The 19,248-nt window shown below is 39.4% G+C and overlaps 1 protein-coding gene across 1 annotated transcript in view; it reads right to left on the reverse strand.

Moving 5' to 3' along the window:
- Positions 1-19,248, reverse strand: part of Il23r (interleukin 23 receptor) — a 91,106-nt gene that overhangs the window by 45,338 nt on the left and 26,520 nt on the right. Inside the window, exon 6 of the mRNA XM_052173865.1 lies at positions 8,917-9,062. Coding sequence (XP_052029825.1) covers positions 8,917-9,062 — 146 coding nt within the window. The remainder of the gene's footprint in view (positions 1-8,916; positions 9,063-19,248) is intronic.

Consider the following 19,248-nt stretch of genomic DNA (forward strand, 5'->3'; position numbering starts at 1 on the left):
ACAAGAAAACCTACAGAATCAATTAACCAAGGCCCATAGGGTCTCACAGAGACTGAACTGCCAGTCAAGAAGAATGCGTGGGGCTAACCTTTTGAACATATATGTTACAGTTGTATGGCTTGGTCTTCATATGAGACAGTGGGAGCCGGGGCTGTCTCTGACTCTGTTGCCTGCCTTTGGGACCCTTTTCTCCTACTGGGCTGCCTCCTCTAGCCCCAAGAGGGAAGATGAACCTACTTTTACTGCAACTTAATATGCCAAGGCTGGTTGATATCAATGGGAGGCCTTCCCCTTTTCTGAAGAGAAACAGAGGAGGAGTAGATGAGAGTTGGGGGAGGTGTGGGAAGGGAAGGCTTGAGAGGAGAAGAGAGAGGGGGAACTTCACTTGGGTTGTAAAGTAAATTAATAACTAACTAACTAGCTAATTAGTTCATTAAAACATGTATCTAAGTTAAGATAATATAAAGGTTATAAATTATTTAGGGTTAATTCCATACACTGAGATAAATTAAATTTAATACTTGATGCTTTGCAGAAATATTTTCTTAAGTATTGGTTTGTTTTTAATATCCTCTTATTAAGTACACATGTAAAACCTATGATTAAATTTTATTTTTTTATTTGATATATTCTTTATTTACATTTCAAATGATTTCCCCTTTCCTTGATCCTCCCTCCCCGCAAGTCCCATAAGCCCTCTTCCCTCCCCCTGCTTCCTCATCAACCCTTTACCACTTCCCTGTCCTGGTATTCCCCTACATTGCTGGACTGAGCCTTTCCAGAACCAGGGGGCACTCCTTCCATCTTCTTGGACATCGTTTGATATGTGGATTGTGTCTTGGGTATTCCAAGCTTCTAGACTAATATCTGCTTATCAGTGAGTACATACCATGAGTGTTCTTTTGAGACTGAGTTACCTCACTTAGGATGATGTTCTCCAGTTCCATCCATTTGTCTAAGAATTTCATGAATTCACTGTTTCTAATGGCTGAATAGTACTCCATTGTATATATATATATCACATTTTGTGTATTCATTCCTCTGTTGAGGGACACCTGGGTTTTTTCCAGCTCTGGTTATTATAAATAGGGCTGCTATGAACATAGTGGAGCATGTATCCTTATTCCATGATGGGGAATCCTCTGGGTATATGCCCAGAAGTAGTATAGCAGGGTCCTCTGGAAGTGTCATACCCAGTTTTCTGAGGAACTGCCAGACTGATTTCCAGAGTGGTTGTACTAGCTTGTAATCCCACCAGCAATGGAGGAGTGTTCCTCTTTCTCCACATCCTCGCCAACACCTGCTGCCTCCTAAGTTTTTAATCTTAGCCATTCTGACTGGGGTAAGGTGAAATCTCAGGGTTGCTTTGATTTGCATTTCCCCAATGACTAAGATGTTGAACATTTCTTAAGGTGCTTCTCTGCCATCCGAAGTTCTTCAGGTGAAAATTCTTTGTTTAGCTCTAACCCATTTTTAATATGGTTATTTGGTGTTCTGGGGTCTAACTTTTTGAGTTCTTTATATATATTGGATATTAGCCCTCTGTCAGATATAGGGTTGGTGAAGATCTTTTCCCAATTTGTTGGTTGCCCTTTTGTCCTTTTGAGGGTATCCCTTGCCTTACAGAAACTTTGTAATTTTATGAGATCCCATTTGTCAATTCCTGATCTTAGAGCATAAGCTATTGGTGTTCTGTTCAGGAACTTTCCCCCTGTACCCATGTCCTCAAGGTCTTTCCTAGTTTCTTTTATATTAGTTTCAGTGTGTCTGGTTTTATGTGTAGATCCTTGATCCACTTGGAGTTGAGCTTAGTACAAAGAGATAAGAATGGATCAATTTGCATTCTTCTGCATGTGGATCTCCAGTTGAACTAGCACCATTTGTTGAAAAGGCTACCTTTTTTCCACTGGATGTTTTCAGCTCCTTTGTCAAGATCAAGTGACCATAGGTGTTTGGGTTCATTTCTGGGTCTTCAATCCTATTCCATTGATCCACCTGCCTGTCACTGTACCAATACCATGCAGATTTTGACACTATTGCTGTGTGGTATTGCTTGAGGTCCAGGATACTGATTCCCCCCAGAAGTTCTTTTACTGTAGAGAATAGTTTTAGCTATCCTGGGTTTTTCATTATTCCAGATGAATTTGAGAATTGCTCATTCTAACCCTATGAAGAACTGAGTTTGAATTTTGATGGGGATTGCGTTGAATTTGTGTATTGCTTTTGGCAAGATGGCCATTTTTACTATATTAATCCTGCCAATCCACGAACATGGAAGATTTTTCCATTTTCTGAGGTCTTCTTCAATTTCCTTCTTCAGAGACCTGAAGTTCTTGTCATACAAATCTTTCACTTGTTTGGTTAGAGTCACACCAAGATACTTTATATTGTTTATGGCTATTGTGAAGGTTGTAATTTTCCTAATTTCTTTCTCATCCTGCTTATCTTTGAGTATAGGAAGGCTACTGATTTCCTTGAGTTGATTTTATAACCAGTCAGTTTGCTGAAGTTGTTTATCAGCTGTAGGAGTTCTCTGGTGGAGTTTTTGGGTCACTTAAGTAGAGTATCATATCATCTGCAAATAGTGATAGTTTGACTTCTTCCTTTCCAATTTGTGTCCCTTTGACTTTATGTTGTCTAATTGCTCTAGCTAGTATGTCAAGTACTATATTGAAAAGATATGGAGAGAGGGGGCAGCCTTGTCTAGTCCCTGAATTTAGTGGGATTGCTTCACGTTTCTCTCCATTTAGTTTGATGTTGGCTACCAGTTTTCTGTATATTGCTTTTTACTATGTTTAGGTATGGGCTTTGAATTCCTGTTCTTTCCAAGACTTTTAGCATGAAAGGATGCTGAATTTTGTCAAATGCTTTTTCAGCATCTAATGAAATGACCATGTGGTTTTGTTCATTGAGTTTTTTTTATGTGGTGGATTGCATTGATGGATTTCTATTTACTGAAGCATCCCTGCATCCCTGGGATGAAGCCTACTTTATCATGGTGAATGATGGTTTTGACGTGTTCTTGGATTTAGTTAGCAAGAATTTTATTGAGTATTTTTGCATCAATATTCATAAGGGAAATTGGTCTGAAGTTCTCTTTCTTTGTTGGATCTTTGTGTGGTTTTGGTATCAGCGTAATTGTGGCTTCATAGAACGGGTTGGGTAGTGTTCCTTCTGTTTCTATTTTGTGGAATAGTTTGAAGAGTATTGGTGTTAGGTCTTCTTTGAAGGTCTGATAGAATTCTGCACTATAACCTTCTGGTCCTGTGCTTTTTTTGGTTGGAAGACTTTCTGTGACCCCTTCTATTTCTTTGGGGGTTATCAGACTGTTTAGATGATCTATTTGACCCTGATTTAATTTTGGTATTTGGTATCTGTCTAGGAAATTGTTCATTTCCTCCAGATTCTCCAGTTGTGTTGAGTATAGGCTTTTGTAGTAGGATCTGATAATTTTTCGAATTTCCTCAGTTTGTGTTGTTATATCTCCCTTTTCATTTCTAATTTTGTGAATTTGGATACTGTCTCTATGCCCTTTGGTTAGTCAGGCTAAGGGTTTATCTATCTTGTTGATTTTCTCAAAGAACCAGCTCCTGGTTTTGTTGATTCTTTGTATGGTTCTCTTTGTTTCCACTTGATTGATTTCAGCCCTGAGTATGATGATTTTCTGTCTTCTACTCCTCCTGGGTGAATTAGCTTCTTTTTGTTCCAGAGCTTTCAGGTATGCCATTAAGCTGCTAGTGTATGCTCTCTCCATTTTCTTTTTGGAGGCACTCAGGACTTTGAGTTTTCCTCTTAGCACTGCTTTCATTGTGTCCCAGATTTGGTGTATGTTGTGCCTTCATTTTCATTAAACTCTAAAAAGTCTTTGATTTCTTTCTTTATTTCTTCTTTGGTCAAGGTATCATCGAGTAGAGTATTGTTCAGCCTCTGTGTGTATGTGGGCTTTCTGTTGTTTTTGTTGCTATTGAAGACCACTCTTACTCCATAGTGATCTGCTAGGAGGCATGGGATAGTTCGATCTTCTTATATCTGTTGAGGTCTGTCTTGTGACCGATATGATCGACTTTGGAGACGGTACCAATGAGGTGCTAAGAAAAAGGTATATTCTTTTGCTTTAGGATGAAATGTTCTATATATATCTGTTAAATCCAAGTGGTCCAAAGCTTCAACTAGTTTTACTGAGGTCCTGTTTAGTTTCTCTTTTCCTGATCTTTCCACTGAGGATAGTGGAGTATTGAATTCACCCACAATTATTTTGTTAGGTGCAATGTGTGCTTTAAGCTTTAGTAAGGTTTCTTTTATGAATGAGGGTGCCCTTGCATTTGGTGCATAGATGTTCAGAATTGAGAGTTCTTCTTGGTGGATTTTTCTTTGGACCAGCAAGAAGTGTCCTTCCACGTCTCTTTTGATGACTTTAGGTTGAAAGTCAATTTTATCTGATATTAGAATGGATACTCCAGCTTGTTTCCTGAGACCATTTGCTTGTAAAATTGTCTTCCAGCCTTTTACTCTAAGGTAGTTTTTGTCTTTGACACTGAGGTGTGTTTCCTGTATGCAGCAAAAGGTGGTCCTGTTTCCTTATCCAGTCTGTTAGTCTATATCTTTTTATTGGGGAATTGAGTCCATTGATGTTAAGAGATATTAAAGATTATTAATATTAATAGTGATTATTACTTTCTGTCATTTTTGATGCTATTTTTATATTTGAGTGGTTATCTTCTTTTCGGTTTGATGAAAGAAGGTTACTATCTTGTTGTTTCCAGGGTGTAGTTCCCTCCTTGTATTGGAGTTTTCCACCTATTATCTTTTGTAGGGCCGGGTTTGTGGAAAGATATTGTGTAAATTTGGTTTTGTCATGGAATATCTTGGTATCTCTATCTATGGTGATTGAGAGTTTTGCTGGGTATAGTAGTCTTGGCTGACATTTGTGTTCTCTTAGAGTCTGCATGAGATCTGCCCAGGATCTTCTAGCGTTCATGGTCTCTGGTGAGAAGTCTGGTGTAATTCTGACAGGTCTTCCTTTATATGTTACTTGGCCTTTTTCTCTTTCTGCCTTTAATATTCTTTCTTTGTTTAGTACATTTGGGATTTTGATTATTATGTGACGGGAGGTATTTCTGTTCTGGTCCAGTCTGTTTGGAGTTCTGTAGGCTTCTTGTATATTCATGGGCATCCCTCTCTTTAGGTTAGGGACCTTTTCTTCCATAACTTTGTTGAAGATATTTGCTGGCCCTTTAAGTTGTAAATCTTCACTCTCATCTATACCTATAATCCTTAGGTTTGGTCTTCTCATTGTGTCCTGGATTTCCTGGATGTTTTGGGTTACAAGCTTTTTGCATTTTGCATTTTCTTTTTCTTTTTTCTATATTCTTTGTTTACATTCCAAATGCTTTCCCCTTTCCAGGTTCCCCCCTCCCCATATGTCCCATAAGCCCTCTTCTCTCCACCCATTCCCCAATCACCCCTCCCATTTCTCTGTCCTGGTACTCCCCTACAATGCTGGATCAAGCCTTTCCATGACCAGGGCCCTCTCCTTCCTTCTTCTTGGGAATCATTTGATGTGCTAATTGTGCCTTGGGTATTCAGAGCTTCTGGGCTAATTAATATTCACTTATCAGTGATTGTATTCCATGTGTGTTCTTTTGTGATTGGGTTACCTCACTTAGGATGATTTTTTCCATTTCCAACCTTTTGCCTAAAAATTTCATGAATTCATTTTTTTAAATTTCTGAGTAGTATTCCATTGTGTAAATATACCACATTTTCTGTATCCATTCCTCCATTGAGGAACATCTGGGTTCTTCCAGCTTCTTTCTGGCTATTATAAATAAGGCTGCTATGAACATAGTGGAGCATGTGTCCTTATTGCATGCCAGGGAATTCTCTGTGTATATGCCCAGGAGTGGTATAGCAGGGTCCTCCGGAAGTGTCATGCCCAGTTTTCTGAGGAGCTGCCAGACTGATTTCCATAGTGGTTGTACCATCTTAAATCCCACCAGCAGTGGAGGAGTGTTCCTCTTTCTCTGCATCCTTGCCAACACCTGCTGTCTTTTGAGTTTTTAACCTTAGCCATTCTGACTGTTGTGAGGTGAAATCTCAGGATTATTTTTAAGTCCTATTTCTAACCATTTAAATATAAGTAAGATAATTCATAGACACAAATATAGAAGGAATTATATAGCCAATCTTGTCAAAAATACATTTTCGTTACTTTAAAAATGTTTCATCTGTAATCTTTTTTCATTACACTAGACTGTTTTAGGTATAGCATCCTATGTCACATGTATTTGGTATGCCAGATAATGAGAGGGTAAAAAAATAAGGCAGATCTAGATCATGATGGTGATCAGATCGTTTTTTGTATCATCTAGGAGTTTCTTAATGCTCTTTGCCAACTATTCCTGTCCTGAAAATGCTGTCCTGCCCACTACGCAGCCTCATCTAGATCAGATCCTAGTAATAAGTCTTCTAAACTGTGAGGAACCTTATAGCATTTAATAAATAATATAGACTACCAAGTGTCCAAATTATGATGCTTGGTTAATAGGGGAAACTGTGAACAAAAACTGAAGAGAAGCCATGTCATGATTGATTGATTGATGGAATGAAACTATAGTAGGACGGAGATGAAGTTGGAATGCTGCAGGTCCAGAAGCTAATTATCTTGGTCTAGTTCTAGTTGGAGCAGCCATCCCTTGCCCATTCCTGTGTCAGAACTAACATCTGTGACTAATAGATAAAGAGGGGGGAAAAAACCCAAACAAACCCAGAACAAACCAGCAGCAAAACTTGGAATCTGTTAACTTAGCAGAGCACTAGCTTCTATCAACCCAAGAGCTAAGAAACCATCTCAGGCATATAGAAAAGCTTCCCTACCAATACATTTTAAACTTGCTTTGATTAACGCCTTCCTTTTTTCTCTCAAACTATAAAACTTCATGAAACTGTCTCCACATTGAAATATGGAATTTGGGGTAACCTAAATCTGTGTTCTTGGGACATTGTTTCTTAAAATGGATTCAGAATAAATGTATTTTTATTTCCTTATTTCCTTTAAGATGAGAGCTGTGTGTGTGTGTGTGTGTGTGTGTGTGTGTGTATGTGTGTGTGTGTATGTGTGTACAGAAGATAGATAGATCTGAGTTCACAAATGGGTGGCTTTCTGAATACTGTGCATTTTAAACATCTGATAGAGATTGTTTTGAAAAGAGAGATTAAGGCTAAGAATATGGCACAGCAGGTAAGGGTGCATATGTATCACTATGTCTATCTGATGAGTTCTGGCATCCAATATCACAGGCACTAGGTGGGGCCAGAGAACGAATATTTCAACCAAAGGACAGAGAACCTGTTCCAAGTCATTGATAGTGTGTTTCTAATTTACAGACATCCATATATTCTTCAATTATCTGACTTATATGGAAGTTTATTATATTTTGAAATAGTAATATGACATTTTTCAAATGTAGATAAACTGGAACCATTGGCTAGGTCAGATTAATGTGCTTATTACTTACAGGTATTGCCCTGTGATATGATTTTTATTAATAAGCCTCAAACAGATATATAGAAGCTGCTTTTGTTAAAAAGCACTGCTCCTGACTTGGGCCTACAAGGTAACTGCAGGAGAAAGCTCACACCTCACTTTCATTTCAGGCCCACTTGTCTCCTGTAGTTTGGATGAAGGAACAGAGACAAGTTCTTGTCCTTGCTTTCTCTGTGGTAACACTGGACTCTAGAAATGGCAAGGCTACCCAGAACCTGCCTGTCACCCATATAAGGGTATGCCTCAGTGAAGGGTGGAGCAGAACTGGGAGCAGAGGTAATCTCCGGAGGAGTACACCTGAAGTGATAAACACATTGTGAATCCACTTTGGAGGAAAAGAGCTCAGATGGTAATTAATGAGTTCACACCTCTTGCCTTCCATTTAAACCTAAACCTCCCTGAAGATAGACTTGGGGGGGGCATCACTGAATGCTTTCATTGTTTGGTTTGGTTTTGTTTTGGTTTTCCCTTTTGTGGGACTCTCCTCTGCTTTTCATACACCCACATACACACTTTCACTTACCTCTGTAATTAGTGTAGTAGAGACAAGTGACCAAGCTTAGCTTGTTGGGGCTGTGGGGATGGGGGTGGGGGAGTGGGGGGTGGGGAGGTGGGGGAGGAGGGGCAGGCTTGTTCCTTGAAAGCTTTGATTGTAAACTAAACTGTTTGCAACCAAACACTGCAAACTGTGCTTCTCCTAAGATACTTCATAATTTAATCTTAGTATTTAACTACAGTTAGGTTGCTCAGAAACTTTTATCTTAATGTTACCTAGCTTATGCTAGTAATAAATCTTAGAGTTTGTACAATATTTAAAGGTTTGTTTTTAATTATGCCTATGCTTGTCTGTGTGTATATGCATATGTGTTCAGGTGCCTGTGGAGACCAAAAGAGGATTGTAAGCTACCCAAAATGCATGTTGGGAACCAAATTATGGTCTTCTTTAAGAGTAACATTGTCTTTAGTAACTGAGCCTTTGCTCATTTTAAAAACCAATCTCTTTCTCTAAGTCTAACTTAGAGAATCACTCCCACCCACCATACTGTCAAATTTCAGCATAGAATGCTTGAGTTTTATATTTGTGAGCGTGGATGTAAGTTTCATCCTAAGAGACAATCATAAGAAACTAAAATTGATCCCCTTTAGTTGCAAATTCAGCCTATTTAGTAATTTACAGAAGGCAGAAGATAATTTCAGAGACAACCCCATTCAGAAGCATACAGTAATTACTGAAACTAGAATGGCTCAACTATCATATCGGTTAAATGTGTGAGAAACAGACCCTGCCTAAGTCCAGCCTGAATACTGCCGATTGGCTTTTCTGTAAACCATTTCTGCATATGCTAAGCAATAATGAAAACTTAGCTTACATTCCACGTTTGGTTTGTTGTTGCTTTGTATCTCATTTCACAGAATACTTTCCCAATCATAGTTTTGCTCTCCCAGTAAATTATGGTCTTGGGCACAGTAGCGTTTGTAGTCTCAGCCCTTGAAATGATGGATGCGGAGGGTATCACTAGAAAAAGAAACAAAATACTAGTTGTTAAAAAACTTCCTCAGGGCGAAATTGATACCTTTTCATCAACATACAGAACTATCAAAACTCAAAGTACAAAAGTCCATCTAAATAACAGTTGACAAACCTTGTCTTATTTTCTGATGTATTATGTAAAAGAGAAGTACTTCTTATAGGTCTAGTGAAACTCAGCTGCTGGCATCATTACTTGGAGTATAAGAAAGAGATTAAGGAGATGTATTTTCCTTCATGGCTTGGATTTTAAATGTTCCCAATGGCCCATGTGTTAAAGGCTTAGTATCCAGCTTGACACCACTGGGAGATGGTGAGAGCTTTAAGACGCATAATCTAATAGGAAGTTTTAGGTCATAAGAGGCATTTGGGACTCTGGCCCCTCCTCTCCTTTTCTGTTTGCTAGCAATTATAAAACGAGCAGTCTCTTCCATCATGTACTTTACCATTATGTGCTTTCTTGGCATGGGCACAAGGCAATGGGACCAACCAATCATGGACTGCTAGTACCACAATATCAAGTTAATTTGAATCCTTCCTCCTTACAAGTTGAGTATTTTAGATGTTTTGTCACAGTCACAGTGACTCTGGATCAGTGTCTACTTCAGATAATCTCACTTGATGAGCTGTTAAATATACCTTTCACAGCGATATTCTTTTTCTATTGTATAATGAGGAAATATGCATCTAGATAATAATGAAATAAGGATATTACATCTGCTGCTAACTTACTTTGTTCTTCCATTGCAACAAATAAATCCTGAGAGCATGAAAATTGTTGTGCATCCTGATAGGTCACCATGTAATTGTTTTATGAGAAATTGAGTAGTAACTAGAATATTTACATTTATAAGCTATACAAACACTTGTAAATTTATCTGAATACAGAGTGTATTATTGATACTTTTCATTTCTTCTAGATATGTAATGTAAAGGTGAAAACACTCTTCTTTGTTAGATACATCATCAACTTGAAAGCCTATGTCTAGGCTTCAGGAACTGTTGTTACAACTTAATATCTTTTAAGAATTTATTCATTTTTAACTTCACAGACTACACTTTGGGAAGCTATTATTTTATTAGCAACTATCTAAAATTATATACATAAGTAGGTAATTTATAGAGAATTATAAAAGTACAGATATGCTTTCTGCAGTACAGTCTTATACAGGACTAACAGCATAGACATCAAAGCAAATTTAATTTTGTTTTGTTTTTTCTTTTTTCCTTTCCTTTCCTTTCCCTTCCCTTCCCTTCCCTTTCCTTTCTTTTTCTTTTCTTATGAGACAGGGTTTCTCTGTATAGCCCTGACTGTCCTGGAACATACTCTGTAGACCAGGCTGGCCTCGAACTCAGAAATCTGCCTGCTTCTGCCTCCCGAGTGCTGGGATTAAAGGCGTGCGCCACCACTGCCTGCAAATTTAATTTCATTCCAGAGCTCACTGTAGGTGATTTTTATCACTTGCATTACAAATTTGTTGGTCTTTTGTTAGTATAAGGTTTGTTTTAATAGTAATCTAAATTTTTAGATTACTATTAAATTACTAGTAATTTAATAGTAAATTATATTACTATTTAGATTACTAAATACTTAGAATAGGAAACTAAATCTAATAGTTTCTAAATTTTTCTGGAGTTAAAAAAAATGTAGGCCCTCAGGGCTCTAAGAGTATTTAAAACCATTTTAAGTACTATCAAAGCTATAAATTATATTCCTCTTCCTGTCTCCCACTTGAGATTTGGCTTGGGAATTCAGAATAGCATTAACCATTCTGATCCCTGTAAAAATTATCAAAGTCAAAATATAATAGTGTTTTCAGCTTAACAGAATACAATAAAGATGGGAGGTGAGGATAGAAAAAGAAAAGAATTTCACGGTCATGTGTATGATAACAGACCGGTCACAACATACTCTGTCAGACCCTTAATGTCTCATAAAAAATGTCTATGCAATATCTGTCAGCTGTCTGTCCATGTTTGGGTTGATACCACCTTTTTTACTAAACCCCACAGGCAAAGGTAATTAATCCAAAACAATTTATATGGTTACCCTCATTTTGCATTTGAGACTTCTTGCCTCATCCTCCTTTAATTCATGTATAGTTTACAGTGGCACATATATTCACATTGCACTGCTAAGTCTGAATATATCAACCCATCTGTGAAGAGTCCCTTAGCTTATTATTTAGGTTATTAGCAGCTTTTGAAGAAACAACTATTCTTAGGAGGAAGCAAATATATGCTTAGGTTTTTTTTTTTTTTTTTTTTTTTTTTAGTGCTCCCCAGCACTGAACACAGGGCTGTGTGGTATCACTGAATTACCCAGGGCATTAGTATGGGATGCACCCCACTACTGCATTTATTTTTGGTCTGAGTGCAGTCTTCCACCACAGAATTCATTCATCTCTCTCTCTCTCTCTCTCTCTCTCTCTCTCTCTCTCTCTCTCTCTCTGTGTGTGTGTGTGTGTGTGTGTCTGTGTGTGTGTGTGTTTGTGCGCCAAGCAGGAATCGAACCACTTGCACATACTAGACAAGTTCTCTACTATTTATCAATTTCCCCAGATCTTTCAAAATTGTTTTATTTGGAGACAAGATCTCATTATGTTGGCCAAACTAGCTTTGAACTCACTCTGTAGCCCAGGCAGGGTTTGGACTTGTGATCCTCTTGCCTTTTATGCTTCTTTTTTTTTTTTTTTCATTCTTTTTTTTTATTCGATATAATTTATTTACATTTCAAATGATTTCCCCTTTTCTAGCCTCCCCCCCACTCCCCGAAAGTCCCGTAAGCCCCCTTCTCTTCCCCTGTCCTCCCTCCCACCCCTTCCCAGTTCCCCGTTCTGGTTTTGCCAAATACTGTTTCACTGAGTCTTTCCAGAACCAGGGACCACTCCTGCTTTCTTCTTGTATCTCATTTGATGTGTGGATTATGTTTTGGGTATTCCAGTTTTCTAGGTTAATAACCACTTATTAGTGAGTGCATACCATGATTCACCTTTTGAGTCTGGGTTACCTCACTTAGTATGATGTTCTCTAGCTCCATCCATTTGCCTAAGAATTTCATGAATTCATTGTTTCTAATGGCTGAATAGTACTCCATTGTGTAGATATACCACATTTTTTGTATCCACTCTTCTGTTGAGGGATACCTGGGTTCTTTCCAGCATCTGGCAATTATAAATAGGGCTGCTATGAACATAGTAGAGCATGTATCCTTATTACATGGTGGGGAATCCTCTGGGTATATGCCCAGGAGTGGTATAGCAGGATCTTCTGGAAGTGAGGTGCCCAGTTTTCGGAGGAACCGCCAGACTGCTTTCCAGAGTGGTTGTACCAATTTGCAACCCCACCAGCAGTGGAGGAGTGTTCCTCTTTCTCCGCACCCTCTCCAACACCTGCTGTCTCCTGAATTTTTAATCTTAGCCATTCTGACTGGTGTAAGATGAAATCTTAGGGTTGTTTTGATTTGCATTTCCCTAATGACTAATGAAGTTGAACATTTTTTAAGATGCTTCTCCGCCATCCGAAGTTCTTCAGGTGAGAATTCTTTGTTTAACTCTGTACCCCATTTTTTAATAGGGTTGTTTGGTTTTCTGGAGTCTAACTTCTTGAGTTCTTTATATATATTGGATATTAGCCCTCTATCTGATGTAGGATTGGTGAAGATCTTTTCCCAATTTGTTGGTTGCCGATCTGTCCTCTTGATGGTGTCCTTTGCCTTACAGAAACTCTGTAACCTTATGAGGTCCCATTTGTCAATTCTTGCTCTTAGAGCATACGCTATTGGTGTTCTGTTCAGAAACTTTCTCCCTGTACCGATGTCCTCAAGGGTCTTCCCCAGTTTCTTTTCTATTAGCTTCAGAGTGTCTGGCTTTATGTGGAGGTCCTTGATCCATTTGGATTTGAGCTTAGTACAAGGAGACAAGGATGGATCAATTCGCATTCTTCTGCATGCTGACCTCCAGTTGAACCAGCACCATTTGTTGAAAAGGCTATCTTTTTTCCATTGGATGTTTTCAGCCTCTTTGTCGAGGATCAAGTGGCCATAGGTGTGTGGGTTCATTTCTGGATCTTCAATCCTGTTCCATTGATCCTCCTGCCTGTCACTGTACCAATACCATGCAGTTTTTAACACTATTGCTCTGTAGTATTGCTTGAGGTCAGGGATACTGATTCCCCCAGATTTTCTTTTATTGCTGAGAATAGTTTTAGCTATCCTGGGTTTTTTGTTGTTCCAGATGAATTTGATAATTGCTCTTTCTAACTCTGTGAAGAATTGAGTTGGGATTTTGATGGGTATTGCATTGAATCTGTATAGTGCTTTAGGCAAAATGGCCATTTTAACTATATTGATTCTACCGATCCATGAGCATGGGAGGTTTTCCCATTTTTTGAGGTCTTCTTCCATTTCCTTCTTCAGAGTCTTGAAGTTCTTGTCATACAGATGTTTCGCATGTTTGGTAAGAGTCACCCCAAGATACTTTATACTGTTTGTGGCTATTGTGAAGGGGGTCATTTCCCTAATTTCTTTCTCAGCCTGCTTATCCTTTGAGTATAGGAAGGCCACTGATTTGCTTGAGTTGATTTTATAACCTGCCACTTTGCTGAAGTTGTTTATCAGCTGTAGGAGCTCTCTAGTGGAGTTCTTTGGGTCACTTAGGTAGACGATCATGTCGTCTGCAAATAATGATAGTTTGACTTCCTCCTTTCCAATTTGTATCCCTTTGACCTCCTTATGTTGTCGAATTGCCCGAGCTAGTACCTCAAGTACAATATTGAAAAGATAAGGAGAAAGGGGGCAGCCTTGTCTGGTCCCTGATTTCACTGGGATTGCTTCAAGTTTCTCTCCATTTAGTTTGATGCTGGCTACCGGTTTGCTGTATATTGCTTTTACTATGTTTAGGTATGGGCCTTGAATTCCTGTTCTCTCCAAGACTTTAAGCATGAAAGGATGCTGAATTTTGTCAAATGCTTTTTCAGCATCCAATGAAATGACCATGTGGTTTTGTTCTTTGAGTTTGTTTATGTAGTGGATTGTATTGATGGATTTCCGTATATTGAACCAACCCTGCATTCCCGGGATAAAGCCTACTTGATCATGGTGGATGATCGTTTTGATGTATTCTTGGATTCGGTTGGCAAGAATTTTATTGAGTATTTTTGCATCGATGTTCATAAGGGAAATTGGTCTGAAGTTCTCTTTCTTTGTTGGATCTTTGTGTGGCTTTGGTATCAGCGTAATTGTGGCTTCGTAGAAGGAATTGGGTAGTGTTCCTTCTGTTTCTATTTTGTGGAATAGTTTGAAGAGTATTGGTGTTAACTCTTCTTTGAAGGTCTGGTAGAATTCTGCACTGAAACCATCTGGTCCTGTGCTTTTTTTGGTTGGAAGACTTTCTATGACTCCTTCTATTTCTTTAGGCTTTATGGGACTATTTAGATGGTCTAGTTGGTCCTGATTTAATTTTGGTATTTGGTATCTGTCAAGGAAATTGTCCATTTCCTCCAGATTCTCCAGTTGTGTTGAGTACAGGCTCTTGTAGTAGGATCTGATGATTTTTTGGATTTCCTCAGTTTCTGTTGTTATGTCTCCCTTTTCATTTCTAAGTTTGTTAATTTGGATACTTTCTCTGTGCCCTTTGGTCAGTCTGGCTGAGGGTTTATCTATCTTGTTGATTTTCTCAAAGAACCAGCTCCTGGTTTTGTTGATTTTTTGTATGGTTCTCTTTGTTTCTACTTGATTGATTTCGGCCCTGAGTTTGATGATTTCCTGCCTTCTACTCCTCCTGGGTGAAATAGCTTCTTTTTGTTCTAGGGCTTTCAGGTGTGTCATTAAGTTGGTAATGTATGCTCTCTCCATTTTCTTTTTGGAGGCACTCAGGGCTATGAGTTTTCCTCTTAGCACTGCTTTCATTGTGTCCCATAGATTTGGGTATGTTGTGTTTTCATTTTCATTGTGTTCTAAAAAATCTTTAATTTCTTTCTTTATTTCTTCCTTGACCAAGGTATCATTGAGTAGAGTATTGTTCAATTTCCACGTGTATGTGGGTTTTCTGTTGTTTCTGTTGCTATTGAAGACCACTTTTATTCCATAGTGATCAGATAGGAGGCATGGGATTAGTTCTATCTTCTTATATTTGTTGAGGTCTGTCTTGTGACCAATTATATGGTCGATTTTGGAGAAGGTACCATGAGGTGCTGAAAAAGAGGTATATTCTTTTGTTTTAGGATAGAATGTTCTATATATATCAGTTAAATCTAATTGGTCCAAAGCTTCAATTAGTTTCATTGTGTCCTTGTTTAGTTTCTGTTTTCCTGATCGGTCCATTGAGGAAAGTGCAGTGTTGAAGTCACCCACAATTATTGTGTTAGGTGCAATGTGTGCTTTGAGTTTTAATAAAGTTTCTTTTATGAAAGAGGGTGCCCTTGCATTTGGAGCATAGATGTTCAGGATTGAGAGTTCTTCTTGTTGTATTTTTCCTTTGACCAGCAAGAAGTGTCCCTCAGAGTCTCTTTTGATGACTTTGGGTTGAAAGTCAATTTTATCTGATATTAAAATGGCTACTCCAGCTTGTTTCCTGAGACCATTTGCTTGTAAAATTGTCTTCCAGCCTTTTGCTCTAAGGTAGTGTTTGTCTTTGACCCTGAGGTGTGTTTCCTGTAAGCAGCAAAATGTAGGGTCCTGTTTACGTATCCAGTCAGTTAGTCTGTGTCTTTTTATTGGGGCATTGAGTCCATTGATGTTAAGAGATATTAAGGAATAGTGATTGTTACTTCCTATCATTTTTGACGTTATTTTTTAAATTTGATTGCTTAACTTCTTTTGGGTTTGATGAAAGGTTACTATCTTGCTTTTTTCAGGGTGAAGTTTCCCTCCTTGTATTGGTGTTGTCCTCCTATTATCCTTTTTAGGGCTGGGTTTGTGGATAGATATTGGGTGAACTTGGTTTTGTCGTGAAATATCTTAGTTTCTCCATCTATGGTGATTGAGAGTTTTGCTGGATATAGTAGTTTTGGTTGGCATTTGTGTTCTCTTAGAGTCTGCATGAGATCTGCCCAGGACCTTCTAGCCTTCATAGTCTCAGGTGAAAAGTCTGCTGTGATTCTGATAGGTCTTCCTTTATATGTTACTTGGCCTTTTTCTCTTACTGCCTTTAATATTCTTTCTTTGTTTAGAACATTTGGTGTTTTGATTATTATGTGACGGGAAGTATTTCTGTTCTGGTCCAGTCTGTTTGGATTTCTGTAGGCTTCTTGTATATTCATGGGCATCTCTCTCTTTAGGTTAGGGAAGTTTTCTTCCATAATTTTATTGAAGATATTTGCTGGCCCTTTAAGTTGTAAATCTTCACTCTCATCTATGCCTATAATCCTTAGGTTTGGTCTTCTCATTGTGTCCTGGATTTCCTGGATATTTTGGGTTACAAGCTTTTTGCATTTTGCATTTTCTTTAACTGTTGAGTCCATGGTTTCTATGGAATCTTCAGCATCTGAGATTCTTTCTTCTATTTCTTGTATTCTGTTGTTGATATTTGCATCTCTGTCCCCTGATTTCTTCCCAAGGCTTTCTATCTCCAAAGTTGTCTCCTTTTGAGTTTTCTAGTTGTTTCTACTTCTGATTTTAGATCCTGGATGGTTTTGCTTAGCTCCTTCACTTGCTTGTTTGTGCTTTCCTGTAATTCTTTAAGAGATTTTTGTGTTTTTTCTTTCATGACCTCAGCCTGTTGACCAAAGTTCTCCTGTATTTCTTTAAGAGATTTTTGTGTTTCGTCTTTCATGACCTCAGCCTGTTGACCAAAGTTCTCCTGTATTTCTTTAAGTGTTTTTTGCATTTCCTCCTTGTTGGCTTTTGTATTCTCCTGGATTTCTTTTAATGATTTTTGTGTTTCCCTTGCAAGGGCTTCTAACTTTTGATCCATTTTCTCCTGAATGTCCTTCATGTGTTCCTGTACCAGCATCATGACCAGTGATTTTAAATCCAAATCTTGTTTTACTGGTGTGATGGGGTATCCAGGACTTGCTGGTAGAGGAGAATTTGGTTCAGATGTTGCCATATTGCCTTGATTTCTGTTAGTGACGTTCCTGCGTTTGCCTTTTGCCATCTAGCTCTCACTGGTGTTACTTGGTCTTGTCAGTGCTGGACTCACCAGTGCAAGCTGCCCCTTCCCCGTTGGCCTCTGGTGCACAGCTTACACTCTGCACTGCCTGTAGACAGGGTGCTGTTGTCCAGGCTGTTCAGATCCCGAAGCAGGCACCTGAAGGCTCCCGCTGGGGCCCGCAGGATTTATTGGAGCACACCGACTTCTCCCAGCTGGCCGCCCGGAAGCCCCCACTAGCCTCTTGAGGGACCTGGAGATGTGGCGGCCACCCAGGCTGATCTGAAGCGGAGAGAGTTGACCTGAGGGCTTCTGCCTGAGGCCTTGCCCCAGATTGTGTCTGTGGGCCAGATGGAACCCGTGTGCACCCCCAGGGAGCTCCGAAGGTGTATGTTGCCGTGACCTCCCCTGTGTTCCGCTCACTTCGCTGGGCAGCCGATTTCCCCAACCGGGCTGGTGCACACTAGGTTAGCCTTGTTGCCCGGGCCCTGAGTCCAGGCAAACGCCTGGGAGGCCAAGGTCCGAGCAAAGTTTCCCTAGGGCTATGACTGATATTTGGGTCCGCCAGGTGACCCGGATGGTGGGCGTGCGCGTCCGCGCTCCCCGAAAGCACCGGGAGAGTCTGTTGTGCTAATAACCTCCTGGGCGGGTTGACACACAGATGGCCCACCAAGCCGCCCAGTTCTTGGGGTCAGTCCTGTGCCTTTTGGGGCCTAGACCCCCGTTTTGTTAGCCTCAGGCTACGCTTGTTAGCAGTCTCTGCCCTCTGGAGCACTCTGGCTCCTGTAGGCAAAATGGCGGCGCGTGCGCTGGCCGGGGCAAAAAAAAAACTCCTGGCTGGGTTGGCGCCCCGATGGCCACTCGAACAGCCCAGGGCCTGGGTGCAGGCCAACGCCCGTCTGGCTCAGACCCCTGCGTTGTTGGGCCTAGGATTATGTTTGAGTACCTCAGTCTGACCGATCTCTGGAGCCTGGGATCAAGATGGAGGTGAGTCTCTCCTGACTCTATGCTTAGGTTTTTGAGAAATGCAAATGGTACCTGTGATGATTTGGATGAGATGTCATCCATAAGAATTGGCCTTTAGTTGGCTGCTGTTTAGAGAATATTGGAAACATGCATTTGTTAGAGGAAGTATGTTACTGGGGAAAGGCTTTGAGGTTTCCAAAGATTCTTGCCTTTTTAATTTCAACTTATCTCTTACTGCTGTCTACTTGTGGATCAAAATGTAAGTTCTCAGCTGCTGCTTCTGCTGCCTGCCTCATGCCTTCATTCTGCTATCATAGCCTCTAGCTGTCTGGGGCCATAAGCCCAGTCAAACTCTTTCTATTCTAAGTTGCCTTGGTCATGGTGCCTTACTGCAGCAATAAAAGAGTAACTAACACAGCATTTAGTACCATGTATGATTGTTTTCAAAATTAAATATGATGTGTGCCAAGTTTTTGGAATATAGCACATATTCAATAAATGAAGGTAATGATGTTGAGCTCAGAATTACAATAACATTAAAACTGTTACTAATTATACTTTTGTTCCCAAGAAGGAAACCAACTTTAATGACACTGAACATGATAAGCTGTTCAGCTGATTGTGAGCTTTCTAATGTGGGGGCTTGGGATTGAACTTGGGTCCTCTGTAAGAACCCTAGGCACTCTTAATTACTATGTCATCTCCCCAGTCCCCAAAGGAACATATTTAAGAAAAGGTTATATTTACTGTATATTACCTCAAATGTAAATTTACAAAATATTGTATATTTTGTATACATTGTATATATTGGTCATATACTGTGAAGAGTCATGTAGTTCCAAACAATATGTAGTAATATAAAATTATTGTTCAACATCGTAGTCACCGGTGTGTTTTTAAATCCAATAATGAGAGGACAGGATAGATTGATCAGAGAAAATTCTATTTTCTCCTTTAAACCATAATGTTCCTTTTCATATGTTCCTCTTTTATTTAGTATCTAGGAACAGTCCCTCTTCCTTTAATGTTTTTCCGTTCGTTTTTCTTCTATTCTTTCCTTTTACAATTCCCTCTGGTAGGTTTTCCTAAAGATCACAAGGTAGGTTATTGGAGTGTCT

The sequence above is a fragment of the Apodemus sylvaticus genome, chromosome 2 (genome assembly GCF_947179515.1).
Source record: "Apodemus sylvaticus chromosome 2, mApoSyl1.1, whole genome shotgun sequence".
NCBI classification, from domain to species: Eukaryota; Metazoa; Chordata; class Mammalia; order Rodentia; family Muridae; genus Apodemus; species Apodemus sylvaticus.